A 20,538-nucleotide genomic window follows, 5' to 3' on the forward strand; every position below is an offset into this window, starting at 1 on the left:
CTTTCATGCCATCGGATGACAAATACTGAAAGGTGACTTTCAGGCTCCAATCCTATGCACTCTGTACTATAACTATTCTTGATTTTCTTTTCATGTTTCATGATTTCTTTTTTTAAAATGTTGTAAGCCACCCTGGGTAGTGCATTTGCCCCAGAAGGGTGAGTCATAAATGCCTAAATAAATAAAGCTACCCTGCCAAAGTGGTTCAGGATAAAAAGGCAAATGTAGACAAGCATACAAACATGGAACATAGGTATATGCCATTTCACATTTTAGCAAACGTATTGTGCATGCTGACATTTGAGAATGGCTGCTGTACATAATAAATATGCCGGGCTCATGAAGTTACAAGCAAATGTTACAGAGGACTGCAAGCAGCACGAACATGTTTGCATTATGGGAAAGGTTAGAATCCAGCACATATTAGAAGCTTCTCGTTGGTACATTCTGTATGGCAAATATGACTTGATAACTGAGCTACAGGTAGTTTTTCAAGAAGCGAAACAGAAATTGCAGCAGCAATAGGAGTTGGCACGTGATGGTGTGACAGCAGAGATCTTGCTGACATGGAGGATCTGTCGTGGAGATGTTTTTGAACTGGGGGAACTTCAAGCATAACACAACCTCGAATCCCATGTTTTCTTTCCATGCTGGCAAAGCTGCTCTCTCCCTCCTGCCTTTTAAGCTCAAGTCTTTGCTGTTGTGCTTTTGTTGTTTATATATTTTGAATGCCAAGGCAGTTTAGCAAAGTTATTAGTTTATACATTTTGCAAAGGTAAAGTAACCATAAGAGCTTTAAATTAGAGTAAGTGCCACTTCACTATGACAGATTCCTTTGAGTACTGATTAGAAAGGAGGCCTCCTGTTGGCTGCCCCTTTATGCGTAGCAGCATTACTGTGTCTGCTTGTTTATAGCTTGCTTTTTCAAATGGTGTAAGCGTGCGGTAGGATGATGAATCGCCTTCTGATAGACAAGATTCTGCCTTTATTCTAGGATCAAGACAATGTTTCACTTTAAAGAGTTGCTTTAATTAGATGGAAGCGTTCCTGCCTCATCTAATGCAGTAGCTTTGATTGCATGTTACATAGGAACATGAGATATATAGTACAGTCGTTCCATCAGAGCTCCACAACACAGATCTGGGGGTTTTTTGCAACGTGTGGTGGGACAGGTGAAGTCGATGAGTTTCTGGTGACTTAATGCCACACAGACATGGTGCAGCTAGCCTTACACTGAGTTCTTTTCACTTTGAGCCAAGGTTTTCCTTATTTAAAGGTAATTGCCGCAACATGGGATAGAAGAAAGAAACAGGGACAGACATTCAACATCAGTGGGTGGTAATCAGATGGGTTTAACTCAGAATAGACCCATTCAAATTAAGGAGGAGGATTAAGTTAGGTCCATTAATTTCAGGGGGTCTAAAAAGTAGTAGTAAACCACACAGTATTTCGATTTATAAGACAAACAACCAATGGCCACCCTGTTCTCAGCATCTTAAGATGGAAGCGAGTGGGAGAGAGGAACACCTGCCCAAAGGACAAGAGAAGAGGTCACTAATGAATGCATGTGAAACAGGAAGTGCAGAGAAAGAAGTGGAGAAAGGGACTGAGATGACCACTAGCAAATGAGTTTGGCAGAGTAGAAAATAAATGGAGATGAGCAAGACAACATAGTCAAAAGTTGATTGTCTTAAATAGAAAGCCTAAGATTGTAAAAATGATGAAGTAACTGGAAAATTGTAATGGTGGGGAAAGTTACCTGAAACGGGGGAGATGTCATGTGCTTACAAGCACAAGAGCAATTGTATTGATAACAAGAAGAACAATATAGAACCAAGTCCATTCATACATACAATAATAGAGACATAGGAGACAGAATACAAAATATTGGGTTGGTAACAGAAAAATCAAAGTGAATTTATGCATGAACTCAATTTCATTGCTCTGTCCTAAAACACAGTCAAAGTATATAAATGAGTTGAGGAACTTTGTCTGCTTATCCAGTTCTGGCAAAGCTTTATTCATGAATTTCCATTTAAATACAATCAGTAAATTGAAAGAGCCCATCCTTAATAATGCAGGTTTTATGTAGCAGACTTCCCAACACTCTCAAACATGTCTATTGTACCAAAACTTTCAGAATTGTTTTTTAAATAAAAAGTTAAAATAGGTCCAATTATCTCCACTTATTTGTGAGTATATTAAGATAGTGAACAGGTGTGTAGATAACAACTCCCACTCCACACATTGTAGGAAAACCAAAACCAATGTTCACAAGTGCCTAAAGAATTGCAAGGAACCACAAGAGTCATTTAGTCCAACCCCCCGCAATGCAGGAATATTTTGCCCAATGTGGGGCATGAACTCACAGCCCTGAGATTAAGAGTCTAATGCTTTACCAACAATTTATTCCCAAGCTGAAATTGAATCTATTCTGAATAAAGTATTGTTTATAAAGCATATAAACAGTTTTACCTGGATTTTTCTGTTATCAACACATGATTTTGTATTTGGTTTCCTATGACTCAGTGATTGCATGTGTGATGGAATTGGATCTACCTTTTTTGTATATTTAATGTGAGTGTATAAACACTCATTAATGTGGGTGTATTTGTAGTCAGCTTTTGAAGCACTTTCATTTCAAGCACATCTCCTATTTCCACCATTTGATTTCTTCCATCTTCCCGTTACTTTCCTCTTTAAGCAACTTTCTATTATAGACAATGCACCTTTGCGTATGAGGGGAACTAATGCTATTTAATAAATTTACGGCAATATGCTCTATAATCAGGCCTTGACTTACAGCGCTATACTTTAATATTGTGGGGAGCAATTGTCCTGATCGTCCATAACTGATTAACTCCTGAACTATCAGATCAGTCTGAGTCAGTGGATACTTTATGTAGGAAACTGCATTTCTGCACTATTTCCTTCTATGAAGCGATAACATTGTAATAGCACAGTGCATTGTAAAGCTGGAAACACTATAGATTGTGAACTGCTCTGGTGTTGTAGCAATGAGAGTCTTGGACATTCTGAACATAAGCTTCCATACGCCAGAGATATCAATTATTTTTAGGAGACTGGAACAACTCTCAAGAGGAAGAAAGATGCTGACTGATAACAGTGGAGGGGATATGGTAATAGCGGTTTCCACAAAAAATCAGAAAATTTCCGTGCACAATTTTCTATTACTTTTGCCCCTGGAGCAGTCAGCCACTGTTGAACAGAGTAGCTATAAAACTCCAGTACTCTGCTTTGGTAGCATTTTCCACTCACTTTGCACAAGTGTAAGTGATTACACCAGGGGCAAGGCAGCAGAGAATGAGGACACTACAAGTTTACAGCCAAGATCCACAATAAGGACATAAAATGTTATTGTCTTTTATAACATGTCACAGAAAACTCATTCCAATTTTTCTCTTCTGTGTTTGTGTTTTGGAAGTTTGTGGTTTTTTACAGTGCATCCTGAATTCTTGACCTTCAGGAAAAAAATGTAAATGTCTCATCATTTGTATTTATAAATAGATGGACCATTGTTTAGAACAGCTTTCTCCAACCTGGTGCCCTCCAAATATTTTGGACGACAACTCCCCCATTCCTGACTGTTGGCCAAATTAGTTGAGGCTGATTGGAGATATGGACTGGTTGGTCGCAGAGGAATGATGGGAGAAACCAGATGGGGAACCACCAAGGGAAGAAGGCTCAGACCCCAGGGAGTGATGGTGGGACAATGATGAGTGGCCACAGGGAGAAGATGGGGAAGAAGAGATGTCAGAAGCTGAAGAGGTAACAAGGCTTAGTGAGCTTGTAGAGTCTGTGGCAGAGAGCTGTCCAGAATCAGAGGCAGAAGTGGAAGCAGAAAGCTTGGATGAGAGCCACAAAGAGGCAGAAATGAGTCAGGCTGGTGAAGAGTCATGGGTGTCTCTCCCTCTTGCTGTGACAAGCCCCACCCCCAATCTCACAGAAGAGACATGAAGTGGGAGAAGCAAAGGCAGGCACAGAGGCGCAGTCTCTGATTGCTTGGGGGGAACCCTGGAGAGGAGGAGACTTAGGCAGCTATGAGGTGGGAGCTTCAATCTCAGCAACTGCTTCATGGGGGGCAAGACCTACCGGAGATGAGTTGCTGTGCTTGTTAGGCCTGATACTCTGCCAGGTCTGTGCTAATCGTGTTTTTGCTGTTAAAGAGTTAACTCCAACTTGCACAGTATGGTTCACTGCTGGCTTGCTTCTGACAGTATCCATCACTTGGGAATGTCAGAAGCCTGACCAGACAGATTTGCCTTCTGCAGCCTCATAATTATTTCCAACCAATTATTTCATAGTGTCTGTGACATTATGAAACCACTTTCTCTGCAGGAACACAATGAGAGGGTTCTCTCTTCCTTGCATTGTCTTGGCTCACTTGCTTCTACTGCTCAGAGATGGCAGAGATATCAGTAGAGAGGGATTGATGGGAGGAAATGAAGGGCTGGGTAATTTGCAAGAAATCCAAGTGCTAATAGATGGTGGGTAGGTGGAATTTAACAGGAGGGTGTATGTAAGGCATAGTAAGATGAATGCAACAATCCAGCTGTCCTGTTGACTGTAATTAAAAATTACAGAAGATATAACAGGAGACGCTAGCAATGGCTTAGTTAAGAGAATGTGCTGATCCTGTTAGCTAGATGTTATCCTTTCTTTAAATGGGAAAAAATGAAAGTTTGGTGAATTGAATTCTTAGAAATTAACTATTTATTGCCACATTTAGAGGCACAAAGCTTGTTAAGTAGATACAAATAACTTTATAGCTGGCTTAGTTTTAAAAACATCTGCGTGATTATCAATTTAAGCTGCCATTATTTGCCACTAATTACTAAACAGAGCTGTTAAATATTTAGTAGTAATTTGTTTAATTGGCTTTGACCTATAAAGAAGTAGTATGCGCATACCATGGGTTGTGTTCCCCAAGTCAGAACTGAGCAAGCAGGGAATGCATGTGCCGTAAAGGAGAAACACCTTACAGCTTGTCAGGTTCCTTTGCTTTTTCATTCTTTCCCTGCTGCAGATTGATTTGTCTTGAAGGTATCTACAATTAAGGCACGAAGAAGGAGCACAGTGCATGGATATAAAATGAGAGAGGTCGTACTTAAGCTTGTTTACAGATGTTCTAGTTTAAAAAGCACCAGCATGATAAATTAAACATTACAAGGCAAAAAAAAAAAAATTAAAGCAGAGAAACAACTGGCACATGAACACATCTGTCCATAATGCACTGACTTAATCCCTGAATATTTGATTAGATGGTCTCGCCTATTGAAGCCTTCTGTCTCTTGTTGCTCTCCTGTACTGGAACTGCTGTGGCGTAGAAATGTGGCGATATCCTCCTCTGGCTTCTGTTTTCTTTTCAAACTGGCCGGGCTTAACATAGGCACTTTGTGCCTAACAAAAGCAACATGTGTGCAGGAAGTTTGAGCAAGAGGGCACTGCCTAGCCTGCCAGCTTCCCACCTCTTAATTTTACCAAGGCTGTGCTCTATCAAGGTTAGAAAGTGTCCTGTGCCCATCAGAGCCCTGACTCATTTTAGGATAAAACTTCCCATGTGGACCCAATTCAGACATCACAGTCCAACCATGTTGTCTGAACTGGACAAGCTGTATGATTTCCCACAAATTGTAAGCCTTGTTCAGGCATTAGTTTCCACTTGATTTGGGTTAGGTTCCCTGGAAAGAGACAACAGTGCTATATATGTTAGCCATGCCCTGCTCTCACACTCAGTGTTCCAGCACATGTAGATGGCCTATGTACATTTATCAGATTTTTCCATCTCGAGACCTTCCCCAGCTTGTGGACAGCCTGGGGCTGCATATTGTTCAACTTGGGTGAGCCACCCTCCCGCCTGCCTCTGCCTTAGTTGGGCAGAGCGGCATGTAAATTGCACCTCTTCCATACAGTTAGAAGACTGAAGGGAGTGTGATTGTGATTGGGAAGAAGGCACACAGTGCCACCTCAATGAATAGAAGAGGTTCTTTGCTACAGATTTCAACCTTCAACTTCTGAAGAGTGACAGACACAGCAGAGTGGGGACAGAGCTTAGCACAGCCATCTCCATGTAATGTGTAGCCTTTACACATGAGCAGCATGCCCCAATAGGGCTAATGTGGCCAGTATAAGGTAAAGGTAAAGGGACCCCTGACCATTAGGTCCAGTTGTGACTGAATCTGGGGTTGCGGCGCTCATCTCGTTTTATTGGCCGAGGGAGCCGGCATACAGCTTCCGGGTCATGTGGCCAGCAGGACTAAGCCGCTTCTGGTGAACCAGAGCAGCGCACAGAAACGCCGTTTACCTTCCTGCCAGAGCGGTACCTATTTATCTATTTGCACTTTGAGGTGCTTTTGAACTACTAGGTGGGCAGGAGCAACGGGAGCTCACCCTGTCGTGGGGATTCGAACCGCCAACCTTCTGATCTGCAAGGCCTAGGCTATGTGAATAAATCCAAGGCTGGGCCTATACAGTTAGAAGAATATTGAGACAGTTGAATGGACTCTGCTACTGCCAATGTGGGAACTTTCGAAAGTTCACCTATGTTTTAAAAACTATAAAAAATCCTGCTGTTTTTGTTCTTTTAATCAGAAAGAGAGTTTCTAACCCAGCCTTTTCCTGCTGTGTTGATTTTACTGTTTGCAGGAAATTTTTAATGGAGGGAAGCGTTCAAAAATGATGTCTTCAACTCTAGTCTTGAAGCAGTGCAGTCCACCTGACTGCCTCATTCAGCTGTATGAATAGATCGGACTAGAGACCTAGGCATAAATGATTGTATATGCCAGAGCTCAAGTATAGCTCTGGTACTCTTGAGTGGCAAATTCTTTGCTTTCACAATGCTGCTGTTGTCCACTTACCCTCTCTTTGCTCCCTTGCTGGGAATTGGGAAGGCAGGTAGGCATGGCAACATCAGAGCAAAAAAGCTCCTACTCACTGCAGGAGCTCCTCCCTTACACAGAAGTATTAAAGGTAACAAAACTATGTTCAGTCCAAACCTACTTGCAGGTCTTTAAATATGTAATGGTGTTGATTTTTATCACAGTTGACACAGTCTTTTGCTAGTGACAGAGTCTAGTTTGGGATGAGTGAACCAAAAGCACTCCCTTCCTTCCAGTTACGAATACTGAGAAGAGATTAGTAAAGATCAATTAATTTTGAACATTCCAGTTAATTATTCTCCAAAAAATAAATCTGAAAGATAGAGGAAGGAAAAGTTGGTTTCTGCCCTCATTTTCTTTCCGTTTCTCGCCTTGACTTTTGCTATGCTCTCTCACCTTTCTCTGTGATAGTGATATAGTGCTGTCCGGAGAGTGTTGTGTAGAATGGTGTTAAATGCCAAAAGAAAATTCAGCAGTTTCTTTTCAGGTTCATTGTAAACTGGGGGTGGGGAGGAGAGAGAAATCTCTGTTCCAATCCAAAAACATAAAAGTGCAGAGTTTCTTATACGGAGAAAAACATACAAATAAATGGTAGGCATTGCCCACAGAATGCAACAGCATTTCATGTTCTGGCATTTAACTGCTCTACTTTATAAGGCTACGTTTCCACTAGATCATTTAGCAATGTAGCTTGACGCCTTGACACGCCGTAGTTCCATGATTGAGAATTCTGTCCTATATAGATTTAAATTCTATACTGGCCCCTTTTACATCATAACTTCTATCTCACAAATCTAAATATCTCCCTGGCACTCCTTAGAGCCAAGATCCTCTTCTCCAAATATTTGTTTAATTCTACCTATGCCCCACTGATCTTATGAGGAGCTCAGAGAGGCTTACTTAAGGTTCTCAGGTAATCTCATATCCAGGCACCTTGGAGGAGCAACCCAACTTTTATTCAAACAGTTTTGTGATATGATATATAATGGCCATTCATAACCAAGATTCTTCCCCTCCCCCTGGTTTTGTAAAGTTGTCTTATGCTGCATTCAGTTGACTGACAAGCTTTAGGGAGCAGCATACATACTACTTGGCTGATGGAGTCAGAGGGTCATTGGTAGAATGGCACTTACACTGCGTGGGACACAGTATGGTAATATGGTGTGGTATGCCCACAGAAAGCTCCATGTGCGTAGGTGCCCTGCCAGCAATGTGCCACCACTGGTGGGAGCTGAAATGAGGTGTTTCTGGGGCATTTGAGGTGAGGCCATGATTTTACAGGATCCTAAGCCCCCAATACCACCCCAAGCAGGTCCCAAAAACTATTGTCAGCTTTGTAGAGCTTTTTAGCCAAGGCGAACTTGACTATCATTCTTCTCCATCTAGCTGATATTCACCATGGAAGGTGATCATTTCCCATTTGCTTCTCTTCTGTTTTTATTTTATTTTTCACTTTTGCAGATCACCCTATAATATACATTCCCGGGGCAGCTAACACAGTAAAAAAAAATTAAAAGCTACAACAATAAAATGGATTTATTCAATAAAATGTGATGAAGCGCTAAAACAACCTGAAGTGAAAATCAAGAACAGGGCAGAGAATAAAACATCAGTGCTAAAAATAGATTTAAGAGCTAACAGCAGGCATTAAAAGATTTAAAAGTCCTGGGGAAATAAAAATACATCTGCCTGGCACCGAAAATACATTAGAATAGACACCAGGTGAACCCTTCTGAGGAGTACTTCCTCAGGCAGGGTGCCACCACTGAAGAGGCCCTTTCAACAGCAGCGGCGCTTTGCCCCTCGCTTGATGGATTGCCCAATAGAAGGCATCGGCCGATGTTCTCAAGGTGTAGGTAGATGCATGTGAAAAGAAGCAGTCATAGACAATAATAATAATAATAATAATAATAATAATAATAATAATAATAATTTGTACCCCGCCCCCATCTGGCTGGGTTTCCGCAGCCACTCTGTGCGGCTTCCAACAAAGATTTAAAATATATTAAAATGTCACACATTAAAAACTTCCTTAAACAGGAATCATAGAGTTGGAAGGGACCACAAGGGCCATCTGGTCCTGCAGTGGGGGACCAGATGCAATGCAGGAATCTTTAGCCCAATGTGAGGCTAGAATCCATGACCCTGAGATTAAGAGTGTCATGCTCTACCAACTGAGCCCTTCAGGTGCACGGTTGCAAGCCATGAGGAGACTTGAAGGTCAAACACTCTGTAGTGGGCCCAGAAATGGACAGGAAGCCAGATAAAAGCACTCACATAGCCGGTTCCAGTTAGCATATTCTGAACCATCTGAGCTTTTTCAAAGGGAGCTGCATGTTACCATAACTGAATTCCTCTCTGACTGTGTTTTTTTTAACTCATTTGCCTTCACTATTGAGTTTTGCCCCTCTCCTTTAGTCATTTTTTATTTAACCAAAATAAAAATTGAAACCTTCCCCTCTCCCTTGCTTGGTGCATCTCCTTCTTTGTGTTCTTGAACATTTCTTTGTCCAGTTTTGCAGGAGCTATATCATCAATCCTGAAAGCTAGGATTGGAAGTTCTGGAAATCTTATTGAAATCAAGCCACCTGCTTGCCATTAGGGCTTGTAATTTGGGGTATGCTGGGTTTGCCCATTTTTACTTCATCTCTGTCTCTCCCACCCCCGCCAAGTATCCTGCCATTTTCCGAGGACAAACTGAAAGCTATCAGTAAGAGGTTTGGAAGAAGGGAGCAATGGATTGGGGGGGGGGGAGAGAAGCAGAAAACCTTGATTAGAAAGTATAATTTAATAGAATGTGTATTGAACCAAATGTATTGATTAATGTGGAGGATATAGTACTTATATTGATTCAAACTAGAGATTTAGTACTAAAAGCTGTAAGCCAAAAAGCTGTTGCAGATTGCTACAAAAGTCAGTTTAATGCTGTCCTTGAGAATGCCTTCACAAAGAAATTCTTCTAATGTTTGAGGAGTAGGTAGAATGCTGTATATGTCAGTTTGATCCCGGAGGGTTTTATTTTGTACTCTAATAGCTGTTACGAGCCTACATTATATCCAAGGAGTAATTTTCCTTAGGGTTGCCTGGCTCGCTTTGTGTCAATATTCTAGCATTTTAAGTCACGTACAGTATATGCTTCTGGGAACAGCGCAGGAGCCAGCCAGACTCATAATGGTCTGCATTCATTAATAAAGGCAGAAGCTTCTGTCCCTCCATTGCCCACTACAGGGATGCCTCCCTGGTCTTTTGGGACCTGTACAGACACATTTAAAGAAAGCTTTATTTTGAGTGGGCAGGAGATGAAATGCAGGACTTGGAGGCATTTCCTAAGTCAGCTATATGCCCGAGCACAGAGGTGACCTTAATGGGTCAGAGAAGAATGCAGGTCAAAAGACTTATTATCCAGCCTGTTGGAAACCAATTGCTTTTGGTGTGTGTGTGTGTGTGTGTGCTTTTTTTAAAAAAAGTGGTGCTTAAAGGTTAGTAATGTAGAAATCTGTTTTACAACCTGAAACTGTATTGGAATGCCGTGGGCTTACAGAAAAGGGGGAGAAAGCAGGAACGGGGCTTAGTTTTTAAATGTAGATTTCCCATCAATTTTAAAATGTTAGTATACCATAATTAGTTAATCAGTGATGATTGATTACTTTCTTGAATTAAGGAAAGAGAAAAACATGCTGCTGTGATTCTGACACCATCTGTTGAACAATAATGTCCCCATTTAATCTTTCTATTTCTTTATTTGTAATCTGCTTTTCAGAAACAATTGCATTCATTTCATTCAGCTTTGAAATGTCTCATTTAAATTGAATGCAACAGCACTTCACGTTTGGGATTCTAATGGGGTATTGGAATCAGGGGGAGATTTTTTCACGGTAGATTTTTTTTTCCTGGCACTCTGTTTCTCTTTCTCAGATTGCTTTCTGTAAGAATTTAGTTCAGGTAAATACAACAGGGTGGAGAGGAGACTTCAAACAGTTGCTGGGGGGGGGGGGACCCTGCTTTTTCACTGCTGCAGTGAAAGCTGTGGAACTCAGTGACAAAACACAAGAGCGTTTCCCAAGTTCACTGAAATGGACACAGCCCAAGTGTTCAAAGCACCAAGCTGCCAATTGTGGATTTAACATCAGTTTCTGAAACCTAAAGGGTTGAATAGATGATCATATGAATGTTAAGTTCCACTGATATCACAGAGCAAGTGCCCTTGGAAAGCTAGTATTTTAGAATCTTTGGCATGTGACATATGCTGACTTCACATTGTTCCGTGGAATGCAAGGATCCTTGAACTCTATGGCTTCATTTTTGTTGTTAGGAAATAATTGAAAACAAAAACAAAACCCTAACTTTCTATTATTGTGTTTTTGTCATTGCACCTCAATTTCTGCATACAGCATGCTTTTGCAAAGCAAGATTACGTGTGTGTCTGTGTGTGTGTGTGTGTGTGACAAACGACAAAGCACAAAAGACATCAATTCCGATCCTGGAAAAGAATATAAATTCTAATCCAGTTTACTTCTTCAAACTGACAAAATCTACAAAAAAGCTGAAAGAGCTCCCAGTATCAAACTTTCTCAGCAATATACAACGCAGATATATAAATACTGAGGTAATAGGATTGAGATTTCAAAAATTTGCTGAATTTTATATCTTTATTTAGATGAGAATTTTTGCTTTGCCCTTTTAATGCACACGCATCACTCAGGGTGCCTTAGAGTGGCAACATGGGCAATAATAATAGAGTGGCAATATGGGAAGGAGAATGAAATTACTTAGTACTGCATGCTTTCCAGAAGATCAATTTTAAAAAACATCTGCCTCAAATATACTGTATGTCCTGTAAAGGGCAAATTCCATTCTCAGAGTTACACAGAAGCTCTTAACTCTAATATTGGTTCTCCCTGTGCACCGAAAACTCCCATGTTCATGTCAACAGGAGCTCCATCTTTCGATTTCCCCACTTGAGTTAGCTCCTATTGTCATGGAAGTGGGAGTCCAGAGCACACGGAATGAGGAGGATATCAGAGCTCAGATCTGCTGGGTGGATAATAGAGGAAAATTTTGTCCTAAATTTTTAAACACAACCTTCTTTATATAAAAAAACACCCTTAAACCAAAACCTCCAGCAGTTCATAACTGGGATTAATGGTTGCAATTTTCAGTCGCTTATACATGGTGTCTCCAGTAGACAACTTTTTTGTTTTTTTGTTTTGTTTATGGCAGAATATAATGTAGCTCTCTGTGGGATTCAAGAATTTTTCTCCTTCCCTTACCTCTTTCCTCCCATCTTTCACCTTTTTGTCTCATAAATGTTATATCTGCACTATACTCAAAAACAGCCTTTCTCCCTAGGCAGGTATTTCTTTCTAGTCCATTGATGCTCTAAAAAAATGCAAAGAGGTTGCACATCCTTGTAGTCTCAAGTATTTAGGGAGGCTGCTCAAGGTACATGTTTGTGTCTTTGCTTAATTAGCAATTTTTCTTGCTGTTGCTTCTCTCTGAGTTTCTGTCTCCATGTTCTCTTGAGAATCTTGTTGTGCAGCAGGCCATATTGGCTATGGAGCACCACAGCAGGGCTCAGCAGAGAGTAATCCCATGGTTTCTTTTATATCTTCCACATTAATGCCTCCATGCTCTTTTTTTTAAATGAAAAATAATTGTGATTTGGAACATCAGAGGGTGCTTTATACCAAGTCGGGCCATAAACCCATTTTGCTCAATATTGTCTACAGTGACTGGCAGTAGCCTTCCAGGATTTCAGATAGGGTGTGTGCCCAGCCTGACTGGGAGGTGCCAGGGATTGAGCCTGGGACCTTGTGCATGCAAAGCAGATGATCTACCCCTATGTCACACCCCTTCCCCTTTTGAGTGCTGATCAGACATCCAGTCCAATGCCCTGCAATGCAGGAATCTCAACTAAAGCATCATGGCCATCCAACCTCTGCTTAAAAACCTTCAAGGAAGGAAAGTCCCCTACCTCTCATGGTAGTATGTTCCACTGTTGAACAGCTCTTAACCATCAGAAATTTCTTCTTGATGTTTATTGGGAATCACCTTTCTTGTGGTCTACTAAGACCCCTAGATCCTTTTCACATATATTACTGTTAAGCCAGGTGCCCAACATCTTATATTTGTGCAGCAGGTTCCTCTTGCCTAAGTGTCCCTATTAAAATTCATTTTATTAGTTTGGGCCCAGATCTTCAAGCTGTTAAGGTCATATTGAATACTGATTCCATCTTCTGTGGCATTGGCTGCCACTCCCAGTTTAGAGCCACCTGCAAATTGCATGAGCATCCCCTCAATTCCTGCATCCAAGTCTTTATAAAAGCACTGAACATTAAGGGGCCCTGGACAGAAGGCACCCCATTTGTCACTTTGTTCCAGGATGAAGAGGAAGCATTGCCCATAAGGCTTTGTTTCCAGACCCTTGACCACCCTCCTCTGTACATGTTCCAGCTTGTTAATATACCGTATTTTTCGCACCAAAGGACGCACCGGACAATAGGACGCACCTTGTTTTAGAGGGGGGAGAACAAGAAAAAAAAAATCTCCCCCTCTCTGCCCAGTGCCCCTTCAGCGAAGCGGCAGGAGGCGCTGCGCAGAGAGAGGGAGAATTTCCCCCCTCTTGTTTTCCCGCTCTAAAACAAGGTGCTGTTTAAGGTGCGTTCAGGCGGCTACCTTGGAAGCCTGGAGAGCGAGAGGTGTCGGTGAACACCGACCCCTCTTGCTCTTCAGGCTTCAGGTTCCTTTCAACCTGCTCTATGGGGTTGGCAGGGGGAAGCCCACCACCAGCCCCAAAGAGCAGGTCAGACAGCAGTGGAAAGGCGCAGCGGAGAGGCTGCTGCCATAGTCGCACGTCACTTCTCCAGCTGGGAGAGGGTGGCGCGGCTATGGCTTCTTTAGCCCCACAGACGCTCTCGCAGCTAAAGAGGCTCCTGCCATAGCTGCGCGTCACCTCTCCAGCCAGGAGAGGGTCACGGGGTGCTTCTTTAGCCCCGTGCGCGCTCTCCCGGCTGGAGAGGTTCCTGCTATAGCCGCCCGTCACCTCTCCAGCCAGGAGAGGGTCGCGGGGGGCTGCTTTAGCCCCGCGCGCACTCTCCTGGCTGGAGAGGTGACGGGCGGCTATAGAGGCTCCTTCCATAGCCGCGCGTCACCTCTCCAGCCGGGCGAGGGTCGCGGGGCTATGGCGTCTTCGCTCCATAGGACGCACACACATTTCCCCTTCATTTTTGAAGGGGGAAAAGTGCGTCCTATGGTGCGAAAAATACGGTACTTTTGAAGGATACATAAACCTACCTTATGGTGAGACTCTTGCTGCTCAGTTTTGCCATCAATGCAATGCAACAAACAAAGTCTGCCCTGTTGCTTGGGCAGTACAGTCCCATCACCTCATTCCATCCCATTCAGAGTGAGGGCAATCCAAGGAAGTTATTTACCAACATTAACATTGTCAAGTAGTGAAATCTGATGGGCCCCACGGTGCCGTGACCTGTGATTCCCAATTGGCCAGGATCGTACAGTGAAAAAGAAAAAAGGCCTAAATATACACCAAAGTGGCAATATAATGGGTCTGGGAACAGGTAGGTGGTGGTGGGGAAATAAGCCTAATGCAGGGGCAGGTTTCAGGTTTTTGTTCAATTTTGCATCCCTCAAAAATCCAGTTTTACCTAGAACATGTTCAAGCATGCAAATTCATTCAGTACAGCATTATACATTTATGCTTCAGAGAAAATTCTACTAAAGTATTTCAGATACTAAACATGGTTGTTCCTCACATTGCCTTTAAGAAGATTATAACTTGATTGTTTGAGTCATCTGGACCTACCTGCATCGTAGGGAGCACCAAACGATGTGAGATGTGAGGGGATTAATAGGATATCATCAGGCATATGGAAACACATACTCTGGTGTTGTCTTGGTCACATGGATTTGAACACATTTCAGACATTACCGTAATAAGCACATTTCTGTCACACTAAATCAGTAAAACTAATCTCTTAGTTATATTCAGTTTAATGACAGGCGTTATTGGTCATAATAGCCACTATTTGCAGATCTTCTTATCTGTCATTGTTTTACAGCATTTTGATACATGTCGACTGATGTGGGAAATGCTATGCATGAAATCAAAGTGTCTTGGGTTTGCTTTTCTGCTTTTTAACCTTTTAGATTGTTAGTCAGCAGGCAGAGCCCTTGTTGAGGTATTGTAGCGACTAGTACACTGTGCAACTCAGTCCTAAACATGGGTGAAATTCAGCCTTATGATACATTGGGTATATGCACATGGGGAATAAGATCCACTCTCACAGTAAAACTATCCTCCCCACATGCTGCACACATACACCCTAAATCTATTCTGGGGGTTCCCCCAACCCTCTAGAGGAAGTTGAGGGAGGAGAGGGTGAGAAATCCTATTGTGCAAGCAGGCCATTTTCCACACACTGAAGGCCCACCTTCAATTCCCATACAGTTATTCCCATAATGTTCAGTGGGATTTATTCCCTACTAAGTACCTGTAGGATGCTTGGGTGTAGCCTTAGGTGGTGTCACAAATATTGAGTCATACACGAAGAAGTTCTGCCTTCCTTCAGGATTCTTCTCAAACTTTCGTTTTGTCCTTAGGCTCACTTGCCACGTACTGCTGACCTCTTGAAAAGATACCTAGGGAGACATCCACACAAAGAACTATTATATTGAGATTTGTCCTAGGCTCAGCCGCAACATACCAGTGGCCTTCTGAAAAGATACTTAGGAAGATATTAACACAAAACAGCTAGCATACTAAAATTTGCCACCAGCGGATAGATCTGTAAACATTCTCACAAAAGGAAGGGCCATGCCACATTCACTGGCAATCACCCCCAGATGTTTGCATGGTCTGTTGGTGTTTTCTGCATTATAGGCCAAAACCAACATATTCACAAATGGCCATTTAGGCAAGTACTGTCTTGGACTTAGACCTAATGTACTTTGAAGTGCATAAGATGAAGATTATAGAAATGATTCCAATATGCAATACAGTGGTACCTCGGGTTACATACACTTCAGGTTACAGACTCTGCTAACCCAGAAATAGTACCTCAGGTTAAGAACTTTGCTTCAGGATGAGAACAGAAATCATGCTCCAGCGGCGCGGCGGCAGCAGGAGGCCCCATGAGCTAAAGTGGTGCTTCAGGTTAAGAACAGTTTCGGCTTAAGAACGGACCTCCGGAACGAATTAAGTACTTAACCCGAGGTACCACTGTACAAAGCAACATCAAAGTGTGTATAATAGGCCACTTAACACAGTGACATGCATTGCAGCCATATGTTCTTTTTGTGGCCGTGCTTTGTTTCCTTGGCTGTACAATAACAACATATCTCCTTTTTTTCTTGCAGAATCATACAATGACCCAACATAGCAGTTAGTGCAAGGCCCAGTTCTTCAGGAACCGATTCTTTGCGGGACAAGAAAAAAAAGGGAACATGTTTAACTCTTTGCACGAGACTTTCATTGTTAATGTATATTATTCAGAAACATTGTATTGTACCATAAAACTTGTATTATCAAAACTGTTGGATGTTCATGTGTTTGAACTTTTGAGCACCGGAGAGACTTCTTGTATATAAAGTGTTGCACATGTATTATGTTGTCTGATACTAAAATGGTCTTATAAAGACAAGTGGACTTGGGCCCTATTCAAGCAGGATTAAAAGAAGAATAACATATAAAGGGAAAAAAGGCTTAAGACAAATGTTATTTTCAAGGAAGAAACAGGAGAAAAAAACTAATACATTACAACCCTATTTGGCTTTCCTTTCATTCCAGCTTATGTCTACAATTTCTCTTTTGGTATACAAGCAAATGAATTCAAGAGTATTTTTATTGTTGAAGATACTTGCAAAAGTAAAAATAAATAAAAACGAACCGATTCTCTCCAAACTGACCCCCCAGCTGAATATGGCCTGTATATATATTTGTAAGCCTTGCGATATGACAGATAGCATTACCATATATGCAATAGTTGTTATGTAGATTGTCAAAGAAACTTTTTTTTCCCCTGGATACCATTTGAAGCTTTTGAGTGTTCAAGACTTTTCCTTAATGACGTCACATGGCCAAATTTTTGAATCAGTTGAACTAACCTGTATGTTACTGTTATTAATGTTTACTCTGCGGTCTGAACCTGGAGATTACTGGAATGGTTTTCCAAGAGGAAATAAATTCAGTTTACCATTACATTACAGCGTGGCTGTGCTTTTTGTCCCAGATACAAACAAACCTGCTCTCCTTTTGCAACTTAATTTTGACTCGTAAATAAACAAATTATTTTCCCCTTCACATCACACAGGATCCCAGAAATCAGGCTCTTACTGCCTCTTAAGTTCTAGTTTAAATTTGTTATTGTTTAAGACGTATATTTCTTTAGAAAAATACCAGGATTGTCGTGGTAAGTGATCTGAATCCAGAGCTTGTAAATGTCAATCTCCTAAACCAGGGGTGGAGAACCTGTGGCCCTCTAGCTATTGTTGGGGAGTTGGTGGCTTGGGCTAATGGCAGCCCAACATGGACAATGGTCATGGATGATGGGAGTTGTAGTCCAACAACATTGGTGTTACTCATTCCTGTCCTGAACTTTGTGACTGCCATTTGTCCAGTTTTTTAAAAAAGTCTGGGTGTTTCTGTTTTACAGTGCAATCCTAATGTGTTTATTCAGAAGAATTAAATTTCACTGAGGTCAGCGCATTTATTCCCCAGTAAGGATGGAAGAATCTGTCAAGTTCAGTTCTCTCAGTTGCTCATTCTCCAATCTTAAATTTGGTTTTCCATATTTTGCAGAAATAAAAAAAAACACCCACTTTTTAAATCCTCATCAACACTTTAGGACAAAGTTCACCTAAGAAACAGTTTTATAAACAGTACCTATTTTTTTGCAAGCAATTTTTCCTATTATAATACTTTTTTGTGTAAGTTTAACTAAGACCATCATTTTCACACATACTTTCCTCTGATATATATATATATATATGCATTTTTGCAAACATTGGTTGGAGACCTGCATTGCAAAGTGCACATACTATTTTGGAAAGTGAGAGTTTGATAGATCTGGCTTTAACGGCATACTGAGTTGAATGTCTCCCCCCATCCCTCCTGCCCAACAAGTATGCTTAGGATTGTAGCCTTTGCTTCCCCTTTCTCTCCTTTCAGTATTTTCACGTTTCTATTTCAGCCTCAGACACTGTTGGAAGCTCGTGCGCTTAAATGATTATCTTATGAAGGGAGCGGTAGCCAGTTCTCCCCCCACCCCTATCCTCTCAAACAGAGGTGGCAACCCTGTTAAATTCCAGCCACAGCATTGACATGGACTCCTCTACCCTCCAGTCCCTTGTCCTCACTGCTGACAGAGATGGCAGTAGAGGACGTGGCCAGAGAGAGCACTTCAGTGAGCACTCCAGCCTTACATCTCCTGTGGGGGATTGTTCAAAGCCAGCCGAGAAGTGTTGCCGAGAACTGCATTAACCTGTTTGTCCCAAGTATGTGTAAAGGAAGGATGTACCATCAGGGTTTTGCTGTTGCTGCTGGTCCTCACATATGCTGCTATGAATGTTCACCCCAAATCTATTCTCTGCATTTGGTGCACAGTGTTTCTGGAATCCTTATGCAGTGGTTAGAACTACACAATGTGATACACAAAGAGTTGCTGGCCTTTTCCTGTCAGGGTAAATTTTAAGTGTGATTTCCAGTTTGCTGAGTGTCACATTCTGAATCTCCACAGATGGGAGGGCTGGAAACAAAGTTTTCAAAGTGCCTCTGCTTGCCAGAGATTTCAAGGAAAAAATGTGCCATGTTTCTTTCTCCAGCCTTGAGAATTTTAGGCATACGTTGCCAAGAACAAAAAAAAAAGAATATGGGATTTTAAAAAGTAGTCTAAGAAAATCTCATTTGTGCTGACAAAAGGATAAACATGGGCAACTGTGCATACACTGCAAGTACAATGCCAGCTTCTATTTATAATAACTCAGACACCCATTCCGCTTTCGTTTCCATTAATATGTTACTCATCTCTGCCAAATTGGATCTGATTATGCCTTCTTTCTTCATGGCAGATACCTTTTGCAAAAGTGCAGGCATTTATTTCAGCCTTCATGTGTGAAAGCGGGACATATTGGTTAAAACTGTAAATAGCATGTTTTTCGTCAAGTTCAAGTATGTTAGAAATATTACACCCCACTGTGTTTGTGCCACTGAGTTGAGACAGATGGTAGCTGGGAAAGATGCAATCTTATAATCAAAAGCTAAAATATGTCAAAAATATGTTAGCAAGCAAAACATAGCATATTACTTGCTTCTTATGTCATGACAGCTTGCAAAACACGCAAGGTTGTTGAATTTCTAGTTATGTAAATACAGTAACACAGTAAACACAGCAACAGCAAATGTGATGGTAGCTTTGAGCATCGATTAGTCCTGCCTTTCAGGACTAGGGAATAGAAGTCTTCTGGTCACATTCAACTCCTGGTTTGAAGAGCGAGTCACTCATATCAAATGCCTGAATCCATTTACCTTTCTCATTAGTTCCCGGTTTCTCGGTGATACCCTAAAAAGCTGTTTAAAGAGATTATGAAAGACATTCAACCTTCCCAATGAGGATTGAGTCTTCCATGGGGGCTTATCAGAGCATTTAGCAAACAGAACAAGATTGGGGTATCAGTTTGCAGAACCAGGAGGGGGGGAGGAGGGAGAAATACAGAGACTCCGTATGAATGTGCTTAGTCTCTGGCATGCTAGCTTCCCCAGTGGGACACTGAAGCTAAAATGAGCCACCCTAATGAGAAGGGGGAAAGTAAAATTGTGCCAGCATCAAGGAGACCAGGGGGAGGGGAAGAACAGGAGACATACATGCTGGATGCAAAGCAGGCCACAGGTTTATTGAATGAGAATGCCTGTTACTTGGCATAAAGAGTGGAAAGGCTAAGCAGAAGTCCCTGTTCACAGGCTGTACTATTCAACCAGATTGCTAAATAAGCTTGTGAAGATAGGAGGAGTGAAGATGAGGTGGACTCTGGTCCCTATAGTGGCTTAGCTGCTGCATAAGCCCCTTAAGGGAATTTACAAGGAGTTAACTCTCACTTTTTCCAAACCATAGGCCCAGACACAAGCTAGGGACATAGGAAGTTGTGTTATGCTGAGTCAGATCATCTAGTTTCGTTAGTTAGTTAGTTAGTTAGTTAGTTAATAATATAATAATATATCCCACCCATCTGTCTGGGTTGCCCCAGGTACTCTGGGCAGCTTCTAACACATATTAAAACATAACAAAGCATCAAACAGTAATAGTAACAATCTGATCCAATAAAAAAGTCAAAGTAACTTTAAAATAAACAACCTATATCAAATAAAGCAATATTCAATCATTCATTAGAATCTAATAGTAATAGTTTGCACCAAGCAGGAGCGGCCTTTGGTCTTTCAAATTTCAGTGGGGCCATTCAAGCCTCACCTTACAATATTCTCCTTTATATACCTGCCAACACTAAGATTTCACTTCATGCCTCTGACAAAATGGACCACAAAAGTCCAAAAAAAAAAAAAAATCCACAAAGCTTGTGTCATAAAAATATTTTTTTTAGTATTTTAGGTACCACACAATTGTTGACCATT

The 20,538-nt window shown here is 41.5% G+C and overlaps 3 protein-coding genes across 30 annotated transcripts in view; 1 reads left to right on the forward strand and 2 right to left on the reverse strand.

Annotated features, from left to right (window-relative positions):
- ZNF521 (zinc finger protein 521) overlaps positions 1-17,115 on the forward strand; it is a 283,936-nt gene extending 266,821 nt beyond the window's left edge. For all 21 annotated transcript variants that reach the window (XM_083451574.1, XM_083451573.1, XM_083451571.1 and 18 more), the window contains one exon: positions 16,275-17,115. In XM_083451574.1, the coding sequence (XP_083307700.1) occupies positions 16,275-16,304 (30 nt within the window). In that variant the 3' untranslated portion in view covers positions 16,305-17,115. The remainder of the gene's footprint in view (positions 1-16,274) is intronic.
- The window catches only part of RIOK3 (RIO kinase 3), a 910,199-nt gene that overhangs the window by 317,714 nt on the left and 571,947 nt on the right, over positions 1-20,538 (reverse strand). The window lies entirely within an intron of this gene.
- The window catches only part of LOC310682651 (uncharacterized protein), a 142,927-nt gene that overhangs the window by 15,619 nt on the left and 106,770 nt on the right, over positions 1-20,538 (reverse strand). For 6 of the 8 annotated variants that reach the window (XM_083451692.1, XM_083451693.1, XM_083451694.1 and 3 more), the window contains one exon: positions 15,410-15,557. In XM_083451692.1, coding sequence (XP_083307818.1) covers positions 15,410-15,557 — 148 coding nt within the window. Of the gene's footprint in view, positions 1-6,500; positions 7,399-14,172; positions 14,872-15,409; positions 15,558-20,538 lie in introns of those variants that run through there. The other 2 variants (XM_083451697.1, XM_083451699.1) reach the window with 2 other exon arrangements.

The sequence above is a fragment of the Podarcis tiliguerta genome, assembly GCF_965153285.1.
Source record: "Podarcis tiliguerta genome assembly, chromosome: 7".
In the NCBI taxonomy this organism is placed as follows: domain Eukaryota; kingdom Metazoa; phylum Chordata; class Lepidosauria; order Squamata; family Lacertidae; genus Podarcis; species Podarcis tiliguerta.